Source organism: Trypanosoma melophagium (assembly GCF_022059095.1).
Source record: "Trypanosoma melophagium isolate St. Kilda chromosome Unknown ctg26segment0, whole genome shotgun sequence".
In the NCBI taxonomy this organism is placed as follows: Eukaryota; Euglenozoa; class Kinetoplastea; order Trypanosomatida; family Trypanosomatidae; genus Trypanosoma; species Trypanosoma melophagium.
In genome coordinates, this window is record NW_027125157.1 from 80267 (window position 1) to 96768 (window position 16502).

General features: G+C 48.3%; 12 protein-coding genes across 12 annotated transcripts; all 12 read left to right on the plus strand.

Annotated features, from left to right (window-relative positions):
- Positions 1-511: 511 nt before the first annotated feature.
- On the plus strand, positions 512-1765 carry LSM04_006833 (Aminotransferase; the record flags this gene model as incomplete). The annotated part of the gene is made up of 1 exon (XM_067337868.1): positions 512-1765. One exon carries the CDS (start codon positions 512-514, stop codon positions 1763-1765), a length of 1254 nt encoding a protein of 417 aa, XP_067190828.1.
- A 1087-nt stretch (positions 1766-2852) lies between these two features.
- On the plus strand, positions 2853-4105 carry LSM04_005015 (Aminotransferase; the record flags this gene model as incomplete). Its single annotated transcript, XM_067337869.1, has 2 exons — positions 2853-3294; positions 3816-4105. 2 exons carry the CDS (start codon positions 2853-2855, stop codon positions 4103-4105), a joined length of 732 nt encoding a protein of 243 aa, XP_067190775.1.
- A 464-nt stretch (positions 4106-4569) lies between these two features.
- On the plus strand, positions 4570-5273 carry LSM04_005014 (uncharacterized protein; the record flags this gene model as incomplete). The annotated part of the gene is made up of 2 exons (XM_067337870.1): positions 4570-4749; positions 5247-5273. 2 exons carry the CDS (start codon positions 4570-4572, stop codon positions 5271-5273), a joined length of 207 nt encoding a protein of 68 aa, XP_067190774.1.
- A 682-nt stretch (positions 5274-5955) lies between these two features.
- LSM04_003342 (Aminotransferase) lies at positions 5956-6447 on the plus strand (the record flags this gene model as incomplete). Its single annotated transcript, XM_067337872.1, has 1 exon — positions 5956-6447. One exon carries the CDS (start codon positions 5956-5958, stop codon positions 6445-6447), a length of 492 nt encoding a protein of 163 aa, XP_067190715.1.
- Positions 6448-6803: 356 nt separating this feature from the next.
- On the plus strand, positions 6804-7097 carry LSM04_005577 (uncharacterized protein; the record flags this gene model as incomplete). Its single annotated transcript, XM_067337873.1, has 1 exon — positions 6804-7097. One exon carries the CDS (start codon positions 6804-6806, stop codon positions 7095-7097), a length of 294 nt encoding a protein of 97 aa, XP_067190796.1.
- Positions 7098-7531: 434 nt separating this feature from the next.
- LSM04_009162 (Aminotransferase) lies at positions 7532-8781 on the plus strand (the record flags this gene model as incomplete). The annotated part of the gene is made up of 2 exons (XM_067337874.1): positions 7532-7989; positions 8511-8781. 2 exons carry the CDS (start codon positions 7532-7534, stop codon positions 8779-8781), a joined length of 729 nt encoding a protein of 242 aa, XP_067190903.1.
- Positions 8782-9058: 277 nt separating this feature from the next.
- Positions 9059-9428, plus strand: LSM04_008738 (uncharacterized protein; the record flags this gene model as incomplete). Its single annotated transcript, XM_067337875.1, has 2 exons — positions 9059-9143; positions 9199-9428. The coding sequence occupies 2 exons, from the start codon at positions 9059-9061 to the stop codon at positions 9426-9428; spliced, it is 315 nt and encodes a 104-aa protein (XP_067190886.1).
- Positions 9429-9867: 439 nt separating this feature from the next.
- Positions 9868-11119, plus strand: LSM04_000589 (Aminotransferase; the record flags this gene model as incomplete). Its single annotated transcript, XM_067337876.1, has 2 exons — positions 9868-10309; positions 10830-11119. The coding sequence occupies 2 exons, from the start codon at positions 9868-9870 to the stop codon at positions 11117-11119; spliced, it is 732 nt and encodes a 243-aa protein (XP_067190611.1).
- A 355-nt stretch (positions 11120-11474) lies between these two features.
- Positions 11475-11768, plus strand: LSM04_001354 (uncharacterized protein; the record flags this gene model as incomplete). The annotated part of the gene is made up of 1 exon (XM_067337877.1): positions 11475-11768. The coding sequence occupies one exon, from the start codon at positions 11475-11477 to the stop codon at positions 11766-11768; it is 294 nt and encodes a 97-aa protein (XP_067190637.1).
- A 439-nt stretch (positions 11769-12207) lies between these two features.
- LSM04_006708 (Aminotransferase) lies at positions 12208-13460 on the plus strand (the record flags this gene model as incomplete). Its single annotated transcript, XM_067337878.1, has 2 exons — positions 12208-12649; positions 13171-13460. 2 exons carry the CDS (start codon positions 12208-12210, stop codon positions 13458-13460), a joined length of 732 nt encoding a protein of 243 aa, XP_067190824.1.
- Positions 13461-13736: 276 nt separating this feature from the next.
- Positions 13737-14103, plus strand: LSM04_007316 (uncharacterized protein; the record flags this gene model as incomplete). Its single annotated transcript, XM_067337879.1, has 2 exons — positions 13737-13821; positions 13877-14103. The coding sequence occupies 2 exons, from the start codon at positions 13737-13739 to the stop codon at positions 14101-14103; spliced, it is 312 nt and encodes a 103-aa protein (XP_067190840.1).
- Positions 14104-14540: 437 nt separating this feature from the next.
- Positions 14541-15792, plus strand: LSM04_002079 (Aminotransferase; the record flags this gene model as incomplete). The annotated part of the gene is made up of 2 exons (XM_067337880.1): positions 14541-14945; positions 15298-15792. The coding sequence occupies 2 exons, from the start codon at positions 14541-14543 to the stop codon at positions 15790-15792; spliced, it is 900 nt and encodes a 299-aa protein (XP_067190667.1).
- Positions 15793-16502: the final 710 nt, after the last annotated feature.

Consider the following 16502-nt stretch of genomic DNA (forward strand, 5'->3'; position numbering starts at 1 on the left):
CGCGTGGGGATGACGGGTGTGTTATCTCGTCATCTATTTGAGTGTAGTACAGAGATCGATCTCGTGCTTTAATGATTGCATCCAAAAATCGGAATTCAACACTGTTTCTGTTGTTGACGACAAAATTATTTTTCAGCGTTTCTTCAATTTATTCTTTTACGCTCAAACGGATGGGTGTCTCATTCTAACTCTTGTTGTGATGTAAACTGTGTGCAGTGCCCAATGAAGCCCCATGCAACTTTTCTAACCTTCTTTCTGAGCTACGTTCATGCCTTTTTTTTGTTTTTATGAGGTTGCGCTGGGCTGCGCCATTGGTTTTTCGCTTCAAGTGCACCTTTGCTAACCATCGTCACCCATTTCTCTGTTTTCTCTCGTCTTCTTTCCCTCTCTTGCTCTGTGTGTGTGTGTATGTGTGTTTCTTTTTTCATGGGCAATATGTGTCCATTCTTATCGCCCAAATCACGGCAAAGAAAGGAAAAACAGTTTTACGTGAATAAGTACAAGGAATCAAATGCGCCCATTTCTTGCCGCAGGACTCTCTGGACGTGCCATTCTCGGAAGCTACCGCAGTGCGGGGAGTTACTTTGACTGTGTGCCTAAGGGGGCACCGGACTCCATTCTGGGACTCTCGCTCGAGTTCCAGCATGACCCGCACCCCAACAAGGTGAACCTTGCTGTAGGTGTCTACCGCGACGACAACAACCGCCCATTTGTGCTCGAATCCGTCAAGAAGGCTGACACGAGCGGCGACATGGAGTACGCACCTATTAATGGTGTGCCTTCCTTCCTCAAGGTGGCGCAGAAGTTGTGCTTTGGTGATGACTGCAGCGCAATTCGCGATGGTCGCATTGCGAGCTGCCAGACGCTGGGTGGAACAGGCGCACTGCGTATCTCTGGTGAAGTGCTGCACCGCTTCGTGGACAACTGCAGCACCATTCACTCCCCCAACCCGGGTTACGCGAACCACGCTGGTATCTTTTTGGGTGCCGGGATCAAGCTGTCGAACTACACGTATTACAATCCCGCCACGAAGGCTCTTGACATACCCGGCATGCTCGAATCACTGGATAAGCTTCCCGAGCGTTCCGTTGTTTTGATGCACGCATGTGCGCACAACCCCACTGGTCTCGACCCCACCCAAGAGGAGTGGGTGAAGGTGGCGGAGGTGATTAAGCGACGCAATCTCCTGCCGTTGGTGGACATGGCGTACCAGGGATTTGCCAGTGGCGACATTGATCGCGACGCCTTTTTGCCGCGGCACTTGGTGAAGATCATGCCGAATCTCATTGTGGCGCAGTCGTTCGCGAAGAACTTTGGCCTCTATGGGCACCGCTGTGGTGCTTTGCACATCATTGCGGAGAACCCTGCCCAAGTGGAGTCTATTCTCTCGCAGACCGCCCTTATCATTCGTTCCACGTACAGCAACCCACCCATCTTTGGTGCCCGTGTGGTGAACTCGGTCCTGAACTCGCCAGAACTGACGGCGATCTGGAGGGAAGAGCTGAATATGATGTCGGGTCGCCTGCGCAGCGTGCGCCAGCGCCTGGTGAAGGAGCTGAAGGAGTGTGGGTCGACACTTGACTGGTCGCACGTGGTGCGCCAGATCGGTATGATGGCGTACACCGGACTCACAAAGGAACAGGTGGAGCTGCTGAAGAAGAAGCACCACGTGTACATGACATTGAACGGTCGCGCGGCAATTTCAGGGCTCAACAGCACCAACGTTGTCTACGTGGCAAAGGCTTTCCATGATGTCACAAAGTGACATCTTTATCTTCTACCCCTTTATCAAAAAAGAAAAAATAAAAACGATTTCTAAGAAAAGCAAAAAAAATGCAAAAGGTGGAAGACAATAAATGTATACATTGAAATGGAAAAGAAAAGAGACTGCTTATTGAAGTATTTAACTGAGAAAATACTATTACTAGAACCTTTATTATTTTTAACTGGGTCTTTGTTGCGAAGTGAATCTCTCTGGTCCTTAAGAGATTTATTTTGTCGTGGACATTGACACAATCTATTTGTTCTGTTTAGTGGAATTCTGGAGAATGATAGTGTTGTTGATAACGATACTGCTGTTACTTTTATTCGTATCTTGCGGTTTGGAGGGTTCTTATGGTGCCGTATGGATTGCTTGAGAGGAGATGGTGTAGTCGAGATTGGTACGGGTTGTTGCTGCACCTGCTCTCCGTGCGTAGGTTTGCTTTTTTTTTTTTTTTTCCACATGGGGCAATTGGTGTCTTTTGGATACCGTTGGTACTGTTTTTATGCTGACAAGGACGTTAATCACAATTGTGCCGACGTACAATGCCAGTCATGTTGACTTTCCAGAGGAAAAGCTGCGCGTGGGGATGACGGGTGTGTTATCTCGTCATCTATTTGAGTGTAGTACAGAGATCGATCTCGTGCTTTAATGATTGCATCCAAAAATCGGAATTCAACACTGTTTCTGTTGTTGACGACAAAATTATTTTTCAGCGTTTCTTCAATTTATTCTTTTACGCTCAAACGGATGGGTGTCTCATTCTAACTCTTGTTGTGATGTAAACTGTGTGCAGTGCCCAATGAAGCCCCATGCAACTTTTCTAACCTTCTTTCTGAGCTACGTTCATGCCTTTTTTTGTTTTTATGAGGTTGCGCTGGGCTGCGCCATTGGTTTTTCGCTTCAAGTGCACCTTTGCTAACCATCGTCACCCATTTCTCTGTTTTCTCTCGTCTTCTTTCCCTCTCTTGCTCTGTGTGTGTGTGTATGTGTGTTTCTTTTTTCATGGGCAATATGTGTCCATTCTTATCGCCCAAATCACGGCAAAGAAAGGAAAAACAGTTTTACGTGAATAAGTACAAGGAATCAAATGCGCCCATTTCTTGCCGCAGGACTCTCTGGACGTGCCATTCTCGGAAGCTACCGCAGTGCGGGGAGTTACTTTGACTGTGTGCCTAAGGGGGCACCGGACTCCATTCTGGGACTCTCGCTCGAGTTCCAGCATGACCCGCACCCCAACAAGGTGAACCTTGCTGTAGGTGTCTACCGCGACGACAACAACCGCCCATTTGTGCTCGAATCCGTCAAGAAGGCTGACACGAGCGGCGACATGGAGTACGCACCTATTAATGGTGTGCCTTCCTTCCTCAAGGTGGCGCAGAAGTTGTGTTTTGGTGATGACTGCAGCGCAATTCGCGATGGTCGCATTGCGAGCTGCCAGACGCTGGGTGGAACAGGCGCACTGCGTATCTCTGGTGAAGTGCTGCACCGCTTCGTGGACAACTGCAGCACCATTCACTCCCCCAACCCGGGTTACGCGAACCACGCTGGTATCTTTTTGGGTGCCGGGATCAAGCTGTCGAACTACACGTATTACAATCCCGCCACGAAGGCTCTTGACATACCCGGCATGCTCGAATCACTGGATAAGCTTCCCGAGCGTTCCGTTGTTTTGATGCACGCATGTGCGCACAACCCCACTGGTCTCGACCCCACCCAAGAGGAGTGGGTGAAGGTGGCGGAGGTGATTAAGCGACGCAATCTCCTGCCGTTGGTGGACATGGCGTACCAGGGATTTGCCAGTGGCGACATTGATCGCGACGCCTTTTGCCGCGGCACTTGGTGAAGATCATGCCGAATCTCATTGTGGCGCAGTCGTTCGCGAAGAACTTTGGCCTCTATGGGCACCGCTGTGGTGCTTTGCACATCATTGCGGAGAACCCTGCCCAAGTGGAGTCTATTCTCTCGCAGACCGCCCTTATCATTCGTTCCACGTACAGCAACCCACCCATCTTTGGTGCCCGTGTGGTGAACTCGGTCCTGAACTCGCCAGAACTGACGGCGATCTGGAGGGAAGAGCTGAATATGATGTCGGGTCGCCTGCGCAGCGTGCGCCAGCGCCTGGTGAAGGAGCTGAAGGAGTGTGGGTCGACACTTGACTGGTCGCACGTGGTGCGCCAGATCGGTATGATGGCGTACACCGGACTCACAAAGGAACAGGTGGAGCTGCTGAAGAAGAAGCACCACGTGTACATGACATTGAACGGTCGCGCGGCAATTTCAGGGCTCAACAGCACCAACGTTGTCTACGTGGCAAAGGCTTTCCATGATGTCACAAAGTGACATCTTTATCTTCTACCCCTCTTTATCAAAAAAGAAAAATAAAAAAACGATTTCTAAGAAAAGCAAAAAAAAAATGCAAAAGGTGGAAGACAATAAATGTATACATTGAAATGGAAAAGAAAAGAGACTGCTTATTGAAGTATTTAACTGAGAAAAATACTATTACTAGAACCTTTATTATTTTTAACTGGGTCTTTGTTGCGAAGTGAATCTCTCTGGTCCTTAAGAGATTTATTTTGTCGTGGACATTGACACAATCTATTTGTTCTGTTTAGTGGAATTCTGGAGAATGATAGTGTTGTTGATAACGATACTGCTGTTACTTTTATTCGTATCTTGCGGTTTGGAGGGTTCTTATGGTGCCGTATGGATTGCTTGAGAGGAGATGGTGTAGTCGAGATTGGTACGGGTTGTTGCTGCACCTGCTCTCCGTGCGTAGGTTTGCTTTTTTTTTTTTTTTCCACATGGGGCAATTGGTGTCTTTTGATACCGTTGGTACTGTTTTTATGCTGACAAGGACGTTAATCACAATTGTGCCGACGTACAATGCCAGTCATGTTGACTTTCCAGAGGAAAAGCTGCGCGTGGGGATGACGGGTGTGTTATCTCGTCATCTATTTGAGTGTAGTACAGAGATCGATCTCGTGCTTTAATGATTGCATCCAAAAATCGGAATTCAACACTGTTTCTGTTGTTGACGACAAAATTATTTTTCAGCGTTTCTTCAATTTATTCTTTTACGCTCAAACGGATGGGTATCTCATTCTAACTCTTGTTGTGATGTAAACTGTGTGCAGTACCCAATGAAGCCCCATGCAACTTTTCTAACCTTCTTTCTGAGCTACGTTCATGCCTTTTTTTTGTTTTTATGAGGTTGCGCTGGGCTGCGCCATTGGTTTTTCGCTTCAAGTGCACCTTTGCTAACCATCGTCACCCATTTCTCTGTTTCTCTCGTCTTCTTTCCCTCTCTTGCTCTGTGTGTGTGTGTATGTGTGTTTTTTTTTTCATGGGCAATCTGTGTCCCTTCTTATCGCCCAAATCACGGCAAAGAAAGGAAAAACAGTTTTACGTGAATAAGTACAAGGAATCAAATGCGCCCATTTCTTGCCGCAGGACTCTCTGGACGTGCCATTCTCGGAAGCTACCGCAGTGCGGGGAGTTACTTTGACTGTGTGCCTAAGGGGGCACGGACTCCATTCTGGGACTCTCGCTCGAGTTCCAGCATGACCCGCACCCCAACAAGGTGAACCTTGCTGTAGGTGTCTACCGCGACGACAACAACCGCCCATTTGTGCTCGAATCCGTCAAGAAGGCTGGACACGAGCGGCGACATGGAGTACGCACCTATTAATGGTGTGCCTTCCTTCCTCAAGGTGGCGCAGAAGTTGTGTTTTGGTGATGACTGCAGCGCAATTCGCGATGGTCGCATTGCGAGCTGCCAGACGCTGGGTGGAACAGGCGCACTGCGTATCTCTGGTGAAGTGCTGCACCGCTTCGTGGACAACTGCAGCACCATTCACTCCCCAACCCGGGTTACGCGAACCACGCTGGTATCTTTTGGGTGCCGGGATCAAGCTGTCGAACTACACGTATTACAATCCCGCCACGAAGGCTCTTGACATACCCGGCATGCTCGAATCACTGGATAAGCTTCCCGAGCGTTCCGTTGTTTTGATGCACGCATGTGCGCACAACCCCACTGGTCTCGACCCCACCCAAGAGGAGTGGGTGAAGGTGGCGGAGGTGATTAAGCGACGCAATCTCCTGCCGTTGGTGGACATGGCGTACCAGGGATTTGCCAGTGGCGACATTGATCGCGACGCCTTTTGCCGCGGCACTTGGTGAAGATCATGCCGAATCTCATTGTGGCGCAGTCGTTCGCGAAGAACTTTGGCCTCTATGGGCACCGCTGTGGTGCTTTGCACATCATTGCGGAGAACCCTGCCCAAGTGGAGTCTATTCTCTCGCAGACCGCCCTTATCATTCGTTCCACGTACAGCAACCCACCCATCTTTGGTGCCCGTGTGGTGAACTCGGTCCTGAACTCGCCAGAACTGACGGCGATCTGGAGGGAAGAGCTGAATATGATGTCGGGTCGCCTGCGCAGCGTGCGCCAGCGCCTGGTGAAGGAGCTGAAGGAGTGTGGGTCGACACTTGACTGGTCGCACGTGGTGCGCCAGATCGGTATGATGGCGTACACCGGACTCACAAAGGAACAGGTGGAGCTGCTGAAGAAGAAGCACCACGTGTACATGACATTGAACGGTCGCGCGGCAATTTCAGGGCTCAACAGCACCAACGTTGTCTACGTGGCAAAGGCTTTCCATGATGTCACAAAGTGACATCTTTATCTTCTACCCCTCTTTATCAAAAAAGAAAAATAAAAAAACGATTTCTAAGAAAAGCAAAAAAAAAATGCAAAAGGTGGAAGACAATAAATGTATACATTGAAATGGAAAAGAAAAGAGACTGCTTATTGAAGTATTTAACTGAGAAAAATACTATTACTAGAACCTTTATTATTTTTAACTGGGTCTTTGTTGCGAAGTGAATCTCTCTGGTCCTTAAGAGATTTATTTTGTCGTGGACATTGACACAATCTATTTGTTCTGTTTAGTGGAATTCTGGAGAATGATAGTGTTGTTGATAACGATACTGCTGTTACTTTTATTCGTATCTTGCGGTTTGGAGGGTTCTTATGGTGCCGTATGGATTGCTTGAGAGGAGATGGTGTAGTCGAGATTGGTACGGGTTGTTGCAGCACCTGCTCTCCGTGCGCAGGTTTTTTTTTTTTTTTTCCACATGGGGCAATTGGTGTCTTTTGGATACCGTTGGTACTGTTTTTATGCTGACAAGGACGTTAATCACAATTGTGCCGACGTACAATGCCAGTCATGTTGACTTTCCAGAGGAAAAGCTGCGCGTGGGGATGACGGGTGTGTTATCTCGTCATCTATTTGAGTGTAGTACAGAGATCGATCTCGTGCTTTAATGATTGCATCCAAAATCGGAATTCAACACTGTTTCTGTTGTTGACGACAAAATTATTTTTCAGCGTTTCTTCAATTTATTCTTTTTACGCTCAAACGGATGGGTGTCTCATTCTAACTCTTGTTGTGATGTAAACTGTGTGCAGTACCCAATGAAGCCCCATGCAACTTTTCTAACCTTCTTTCTGAGCTACGTTCATGCCTTTTTTTGTTTTTATGAGGTTGCGCTGGGCTGCGCCATTGGTTTTTCGCTTCAAGTGCACCTTTGCTAACCATCGTCACCCATTTCTCTGTTTTCTCGTCTTCTTTCCCTCTCTTGCTCTGTGTGTGTGTGTATGTGTGTTTCTTTTTCATGGGCAATCTGTGTCCCTTCTTATCGCCCAAATCACGGCAAAGAAAGGAAAACAGTTTTACGTGAATAAGTACAAGGAATCAAATGCGCCCATTTCTTGCCGCAGGACTCTCTGGACGTGCCATTCTCGGAAGCTACCGCAGTGCGGGGAGTTACTTTGACTGTGTGCCTAAGGGGGCACCGGACTCCATTCTGGGACTCTCGCTCGAGTTCCAGCATGACCCGCACCCCAACAAGGTGAACCTTGCTGTAGGTGTCTACCGCGACGACAACAACCGCCCATTTGTGCTCGAATCCGTCAAGAAGGCTGACACGAGCGGCGACATGGAGTACGCACCTATTAATGGTGTGCCTTCCTTCCTCAAGGTGGCGCAGAAGTTGTGTTTTGGTGATGACTGCAGCGCAATTCGCGATGGTCGCATTGCGAGCTGCCAGACGCTGGGTGGAACAGGCGCACTGCGTATCTCTGGTGAAGTGCTGCACCGCTTCGTGGACAACTGCAGCACCATTCACTCCCAACCCGGGTTACGCGAACCACGCTGGTATCTTTTGGGTGCCGGGATCAAGCTGTCGAACTACACGTATTACAATCCCGCCACGAAGGCTCTTGACATACCCGGCATGCTCGAATCACTGGATAAGCTTCCCGAGCGTTCCGTTGTTTTGATGCACGCATGTGCGCACAACCCCACTGGTCTCGACCCCACCCAAGAGGAGTGGGTGAAGGTGGCGGAGGTGATTAAGCGACGCAATCTCCTGCCGTTGGTGGACATGGCGTACCAGGGATTTGCCAGTGGCGACATTGATCGCGACGCCTTTTGCCGCGGCACTTGGTGAAGATCATGCCGAATCTCATTGTGGCGCAGTCGTTCGCGAAGAACTTTGGCCTCTATGGGCACCGCTGTGGTGCTTTGCACATCATTGCGGAGAACCCTGCCCAAGTGGAGTCTATTCTCTCGCAGACCGCCCTTATCATTCGTTCCACGTACAGCAACCCACCCATCTTTGGTGCCCGTGTGGTGAACTCGGTCCTGAACTCGCCAGAACTGACGGCGATCTGGAGGGAAGAGCTGAATATGATGTCGGGTCGCCTGCGCAGCGTGCGCCAGCGCCTGGTGAAGGAGCTGAAGGAGTGTGGGTCGACACTTGACTGGTCGCACGTGGTGCGCCAGATCGGTATGATGGCGTACACCGGACTCACAAAGGAACAGGTGGAGCTGCTGAAGAAGAAGCACCACGTGTACATGACATTGAACGGTCGCGCGGCAATTTCAGGGCTCAACAGCACCAACGTTGTCTACGTGGCAAAGGCTTTCCATGATGTCACAAAGTGACATCTTTATCTTCTACCCCTCTTTATCAAAAAAAAAAATAAAAAAACGATTTCTAAGAAAAGCAAAAAAAAATGCAAAAGGTGGAAGACAATAAATGTATACATTGAAATGGAAAAGAAAAGAGACTGCTTATTGAAGTATTTAACTGAGAAAAATACTATTACTAGAACCTTTATTATTTTTAACTGGGTCTTTGTTGCGAAGTGAATCTCTCTGGTCCTTAAGAGATTTATTTTGTCGTGGACATTGACACAATCTATTTGTTCTGTTTAGTGGAATGCTGGAGAATGATAGTGTTGTTGATAACGATACTGCTGTTACTTTTATTCGTATCTTGCGGTTTGGAGGGTTCTTATGGTGCCGTATGGATTGCTTGAGAGGAGATGGTGTAGTCGAGATTGGTACGGGTTGTTGCAGCACCTGCTCTCCGTGCGCAGGTTTTTTTTTTTTTTCCACATGGGGCAATTGGTGTCTTTTTGGATACCGTTGGTACTGTTTTTATGCTGACAAGGACGTTAATCACAATTGTGCCGACGTACAATGCCAGTCATGTTGACTTTCCAGAGGAAAAGCTGCGCGTGGGGATGACGGGTGTGTTATCTCGTCATCTATTTGAGTGTAGTACAGAGATCGATCTCGTGCTTTAATGATTGCATCCAAAAATCGGAATTCAACACTGTTTCTGTTGTTGACGACAAAATTATTTTTCAGCGTTTCTTCAATTTATTCTTTTACGCTCAAACGGATGGGTGTCTCATTCTAACTCTTGTTGTGATGTAAACTGTGTGCAGTACCCAATGAAGCCCCATGCAACTTTTCTAACCTTCTTTCTGAGCTACGTTCATGCCTTTTTTTTGTTTTTATGAGGTTGCGCTGGGCTGCGCCATTGGTTTTTCGCTTCAAGTGCACCTTTGCTAACCATCGTCACCCATTTCTCTGTTTTCTCTCGTCTTCTTTCCCTCTCTTGCTCTGTGTGTGTGTGTATGTGTGTTTCTTTTTTCATGGGCAATCTGTGTCCCTTCTTATCGCCCAAATCACGGCAAAGAAAGGAAAAACAGTTTTACGTGAATAAGTACAAGGAATCAAATGCGCCCATTTCTTGCCGCAGGACTCTCTGGACGTGCCATTCTCGGAAGCTACCGCAGTGCGGGGAGTTACTTTGACTGTGTGCCTAAGGGGGCACCGGACTCCATTCTGGGACTCTCGCTCGAGTTCCAGCATGACCCGCACCCCAACAAGGTGAACCTTGCTGTAGGTGTCTACCGCGACGACAACAACCGCCCATTTGTGCTCGAATCCGTCAAGAAGGCTGACACGAGCGGCGACATGGAGTACGCACCTATTAATGGTGTGCCTTCCTTCCTCAAGGTGGCGCAGAAGTTGTGTTTTGGTGATGACTGCAGCGCAATTCGCGATGGTCGCATTGCGAGCTGCCAGACGCTGGGTGGAACAGGCGCACTGCGTATCTCTGGTGAAGTGCTGCACCGCTTCGTGGACAACTGCAGCACCATTCACTCCCCCAACCCGGGTTACGCGAACCACGCTGGTATCTTTTGGGTGCCGGGATCAAGCTGTCGAACTACACGTATTACAATCCCGCCACGAAGGCTCTTGACATACCCGGCATGCTCGAATCACTGGATAAGCTTCCCGAGCGTTCCGTTGTTTTGATGCACGCATGTGCGCACAACCCCACTGGTCTCGACCCCACCCAAGAGGAGTGGGTGAAGGTGGCGGAGGTGATTAAGCGACGCAATCTCCTGCCGTTGGTGGACATGGCGTACCAGGGATTTGCCAGTGGCGACATTGATCGCGACGCCTTTTGCCGCGGCACTTGGTGAAGATCATGCCGAATCTCATTGTGGCGCAGTCGTTCGCGAAGAACTTTGGCCTCTATGGGCACCGCTGTGGTGCTTTGCACATCATTGCGGAGAACCCTGCCCAAGTGGAGTCTATTCTCTCGCAGACCGCCCTTATCATTCGTTCCACGTACAGCAACCCACCCATCTTTGGTGCCCGTGTGGTGAACTCGGTCCTGAACTCGCCAGAACTGACGGCGATCTGGAGGGAAGAGCTGAATATGATGTCGGGTCGCCTGCGCAGCGTGCGCCAGCGCCTGGTGAAGGAGCTGAAGGAGTGTGGGTCGACACTTGACTGGTCGCACGTGGTGCGCCAGATCGGTATGATGGCGTACACCGGACTCACAAAGGAACAGGTGGAGCTGCTGAAGAAGAAGCACCACGTGTACATGACATTGAACGGTCGCGCGGCAATTTCAGGGCTCAACAGCACCAACGTTGTCTACGTGGCAAAGGCTTTCCATGATGTCACAAAGTGACATCTTTATCTTCTACCCCTCTTTATCAAAAAAGAAAAATAAAAAAACGATTTCTAAGAAAAGCAAAAAAAAATGCAAAAGGTGGAAGACAATAAATGTATACATTGAAATGGAAAAGAAAAGAGACTGCTTATTGAAGTATTTAACTGAGAAAAATACTATTACTAGAACCTTTATTATTTTTAACTGGGTCTTTGTTGCGAAGTGAATCTCTCTGGTCCTTAAGAGATTTATTTTGTCGTGGACATTGACACAATCTATTTGTTCTGTTTAGTGGAATGCTGGAGAATGATAGTGTTGTTGATAACGATACTGCTGTTACTTTTATTCGTATCTTGCGGTTTGGAGGGTTCTTATGGTGCCGTATGGATTGCTTGAGAGGAGATGGTGTAGTCGAGATTGGTACGGGTTGTTGCAGCACCTGCTCTCCGTGCGCAGGTTTTTTTTTTTTTTTTCCACATGGGGCAATTGGTGTCTTTTGGATACCGTTGGTACTGTTTTTATGCTGACAAGGACGTTAATCACAATTGTGCCGACGTACAATGCCAGTCATGTTGACTTTCCAGAGGAAAAGCTGCGCGTGGGGATGACGGGTGTGTTATCTCGTCATCTATTTGAGTGTAGTACAGAGATCGATCTCGTGCTTTAATGATTGCATCCAAAAATCGGAATTCAACACTGTTTCTGTTGTTGACGACAAAATTATTTTTCAGCGTTTCTTCAATTTATTCTTTTACGCTCAAACGGATGGGTGTCTCATTCTAACTCTTGTTGTGATGTAAACTGTGTGCAGTGCCCAATGAAGCCCCATGCAACTTTTTCTAACTTTCTTTCTGAGCTACGTTCATGCCTTTTTTTTGTTTTTATGAGGTTGCGCTGGGCTGCGCCATTGGTTTTTCGCTTCAAGTGCACCTTTGCTAACCATCGTCACCCATTTCTCTGTTTTCTCTCGTCTTCTTTCCCTCTCTTGCTCTGTGTGTGTGTGTATGTGTGTTTCTTTTTTCATGGGCAATCTGTGTCCATTCTTATCGCCCAAATCACGGCAAAGAAAGGAAAACAGTTTTACGTGAATAAGTACAAGGAATCAAATGCGCCCATTTCTTGCCGCAGGACTCTCTGGACGTGCCATTCTCGGAAGCTACCGCAGTGCGGGGAGTTACTTTGACTGTGTGCCTAAGGGGGCACCGGACTCCATTCTGGGACTCTCGCTCGAGTTCCAGCATGACCCGCACCCCAACAAGGTGAACCTTGCTGTAGGTGTCTACCGCGACGACAACAACCGCCCATTTGTGCTCGAATCCGTCAAGAAGGCTGACACGAGCGGCGACATGGAGTACGCACCTATTAATGGTGTGCCTTCCTTCCTCAAGGTGGCGCAGAAGTTGTGTTTTGGTGATGACTGCAGCGCAATTCGCGATGGTCGCATTGCGAGCTGCCAGACGCTGGGTGGAACAGGCGCACTGCGTATCTCTGGTGAAGTGCTGCACCGCTTCGTGGACAACTGCAGCACCATTCACTCCCCCAACCCGGGTTACGCGAACCACGCTGGTATCTTTTTGGGTGCCGGGATCAAGCTGTCGAACTACACGTATTACAATCCCGCCACGAAGGCTCTTGACATACCCGGCATGCTCGAATCACTGGATAAGCTTCCCGAGCGTTCCGTTGTTTTGATGCACGCATGTGCGCACAACCCCACTGGTCTCGACCCCACCCAAGAGGAGTGGGTGAAGGTGGCGGAGGTGATTAAGCGACGCAATCTCCTGCCGTTGGTGGACATGGCGTACCAGGGATTTGCCAGTGGCGACATTGATCGCGACGCCTTTTGCCGCGGCACTTGGTGAAGATCATGCCGAATCTCATTGTGGCGCAGTCGTTCGCGAAGAACTTTGGCCTCTATGGGCACCGCTGTGGTGCTTTGCACATCATTGCGGAGAACCCTGCCCAAGTGGAGTCTATTCTCTCGCAGACCGCCCTTATCATTCGTTCCACGTACAGCAACCCACCCATCTTTGGTGCCCGTGTGGTGAACTCGGTCCTGAACTCGCCAGAACTGACGGCGATCTGGAGGGAAGAGCTGAATATGATGTCGGGTCGCCTGCGCAGCGTGCGCCAGCGCCTGGTGAAGGAGCTGAAGGAGTGTGGGTCGACACTTGACTGGTCGCACGTGGTGCGCCAGATCGGTATGATGGCGTACACCGGACTCACAAAGGAACAGGTGGAGCTGCTGAAGAAGAAGCACCACGTGTACATGACATTGAACGGTCGCGCGGCAATTTCAGGGCTCAACAGCACCAACGTTGTCTACGTGGCAAAGGCTTTCCATGATGTCACAAAGTGACATCTTTATCTTCTACCCCTCTTTATCAAAAAAGAAAAATAAAAAAACGATTTCTAAGAAAAGCAAAAAAATGCAAAAGGTGGAAGACAATAAATGTATACATTGAAATGGAAAAGAAAAGAGACTGCTTATTGAAGTATTTAACTGAGAAAAATACTATTACTAGAACCTTTATTATTTTTAACTGGGTCTTTGTTGCGAAGTGAATCTCTCTGGTCCTTAAGAGATTTATTTTGTCGTGGACATTGACACAATCTATTTGTTCTGTTTAGTGGAATGCTGGAGAATGATAGTGTTGTTGATAACGATACTGCTGTTACTTTTATTCGTATCTTGCGGTTTGGAGGGTTCTTATGGTGCCGTATGGATTGCTTGAGAGGAGATGGTGTAGTCGAGATTGGTACGGGTTGTTGCAGCACCTGCTCTCCGTGCGCAGGTTTTTTTTTTTTCCACATGGGGCAATTGGTGTCTTTTGGATACCGTTGGTACTGTTTTTATGCTGACAAGGACGTTAATCACAATTGTGCCGACGTACAATGCCAGTCATGTTGACTTTCCAGAGGAAAAGCTGCGCGTGGGGATGACGGGTGTGTTATCTCGTCATCTATTTGAGTGTAGTACAGAGATCGATCTCGTGCTTTAATGATTGCATCCAAAAATCGGAATTCAACACTGTTTCTGTTGTTGACGACAAAATTATTTTTCAGCGTTTCTTCAATTTATTCTTTTACGCTCAAACGGATGGGTGTCTCATTCTAACTCTTGTTGTGATGTAAACTGTGTGCAGTGCCCAATGAAGCCCCATGCAACTTTTCTAACCTTCTTTCTGAGCTACGTTCATGCTTTTTTTGTTTTTATGAGGTTGCGCTGGGCTGCGCCATTGGTTTTTCGCTTCAAGTGCACCTTTGCTAACCATCGTCACCCATTTCTCTGTTTTCTCTCGTCTTCTTTCCCTCTCTTGCTCTGTGTGTGTGTGTATGTGTGTTTCTTTTTTCATGGGCAATATGTGTCCATTCTTATCGCCCAAATCACGGCAAAGAAAGGAAAAACAGTTTTACGTGAATAAGTACAAGGAATCAAATGCGCCCATTTCTTGCCGCAGGACTCTCTGGACGTGCCATTCTCGGAAGCTACCGCAGTGCGGGGAGTTACTTTGACTGTGTGCCTAAGGGGGCACCGGACTCCATTCTGGGACTCTCGCTCGAGTTCCAGCATGACCCGCACCCCAACAAGGTGAACCTTGCTGTAGGTGTCTACCGCGACGACAACAACCGCCCATTTGTGCTCGAATCCGTCAAGAAGGCTGACACGAGCGGCGACATGGAGTACGCACCTATTAATGGTGTGCCTTCCTTCCTCAAGGTGGCGCAGAAGTTGTGTTTTGGTGATGACTGCAGCGCAATTCGCGATGGTCGCATTGCGAGCTGCCAGACGCTGGGTGGAACAGGCGCACTGCGTATCTCTGGTGAAGTGCTGCACCGCTTCGTGGACAACTGCAGCACCATTCACTCCCCAACCCGGGTTACGCGAACCACGCTGGTATCTTTTTGGGTGCCGGGATCAAGCTGTCGAACTACACGTATTACAATCCCGCCACGAAGGCTCTTGACATACCCGGCATGCTCGAATCACTGGATAAGCTTCCCGAGCGTTCCGTTGTTTTGATGCACGCATGTGCGCACAACCCCACTGGTCTCGACCCCACCCAAGAGGAGTGGGTGAAGGTGGCGGAGGTGATTAAGCGACGCAATCTCCTGCCGTTGGTGGACATGGCGTACCAGGGATTTGCCAGTGGCGACATTGATCGCGACGCCTTTTGCCGCGGCACTTGGTGAAGATCATGCCGAATCTCATTGTGGCGCAGTCGTTCGCGAAGAACTTTGGCCTCTATGGGCACCGCTGTGGTGCTTTGCACATCATTGCGGAGAACCCTGCCCAAGTGGAGTCTATTCTCTCGCAGACCGCCCTTATCATTCGTTCCACGTACAGCAACCCACCCATCTTTGGTGCCCGTGTGGTGAACTCGGTCCTGAACTCGCCAGAACTGACGGCGATCTGGAGGGAAGAGCTGAATATGATGTCGGGTCGCCTGCGCAGCGTGCGCCAGCGCCTGGTGAAGGAGCTGAAGGAGTGTGGGTCGACACTTGACTGGTCGCACGTGGTGCGCCAGATCGGTATGATGGCGTACACCGGACTCACAAAGGAACAGGTGGAGCTGCTGAAGAAGAAGCACCACGTGTACATGACATTGAACGGTCGCGCGGCAATTTCAGGGCTCAACAGCACCAACGTTGTCTACGTGGCAAAGGCTTTCCATGATGTCACAAAGTGACATCTTTATCTTCTACCCCTCTTTATCAAAAAAGAAAAATAAAAAAACGATTTCTAAGAAAAGCAAAAAAAAAATGCAAAAGGTGGAAGACAATAAATGTATACATTGAAATGGAAAAGAAAAGAGACTGCTTATTGAAGTATTTAACTGAGAAAAATACTATTACTAGAACCTTTATTATTTTTAACTGGGTCTTTGTTGCGAAGTGAATCTCTCTGGTCCTTAAGAGATTTATTTTGTCGTGGACATTGACACAATCTATTTGTTCTGTTTAGTGGAATGCTGGAGAATGATAGTGTTGTTGATAACGATACTGCTGTTACTTTTATTCGTATCTTGCGGTTTGGAGGGTTCTTATGGTGCCGTATGGATTGCTTGAGAGGAGATGGTGTAGTCGAGATTGGTACGGGTTGTTGCAGCACCTGCTCTCCGTGCGCAGGTTTGTTTTTTCTTAACTTTTGTTTTTTGTACTAAATTTTTTTTTCTGGAGATTGAGTTGTTGTGATGTTTTTTATGCTTTCGTAGAATCATTTTGAATTTTTTTAGAATTTGATATGTATTGTGATGTTTGTTTGTTGTTGATTTATTGTGAGGTTGTCAGTGCTGTTGTTCTTGTTGCTTCTATTTATGTTTGTGTTTTTTTCTTTCGGATGGCACGCGTTTCTGTTTTTTTTTTTCTTGATTAAGTGCAACGTTTAGTTAGCCTTTTC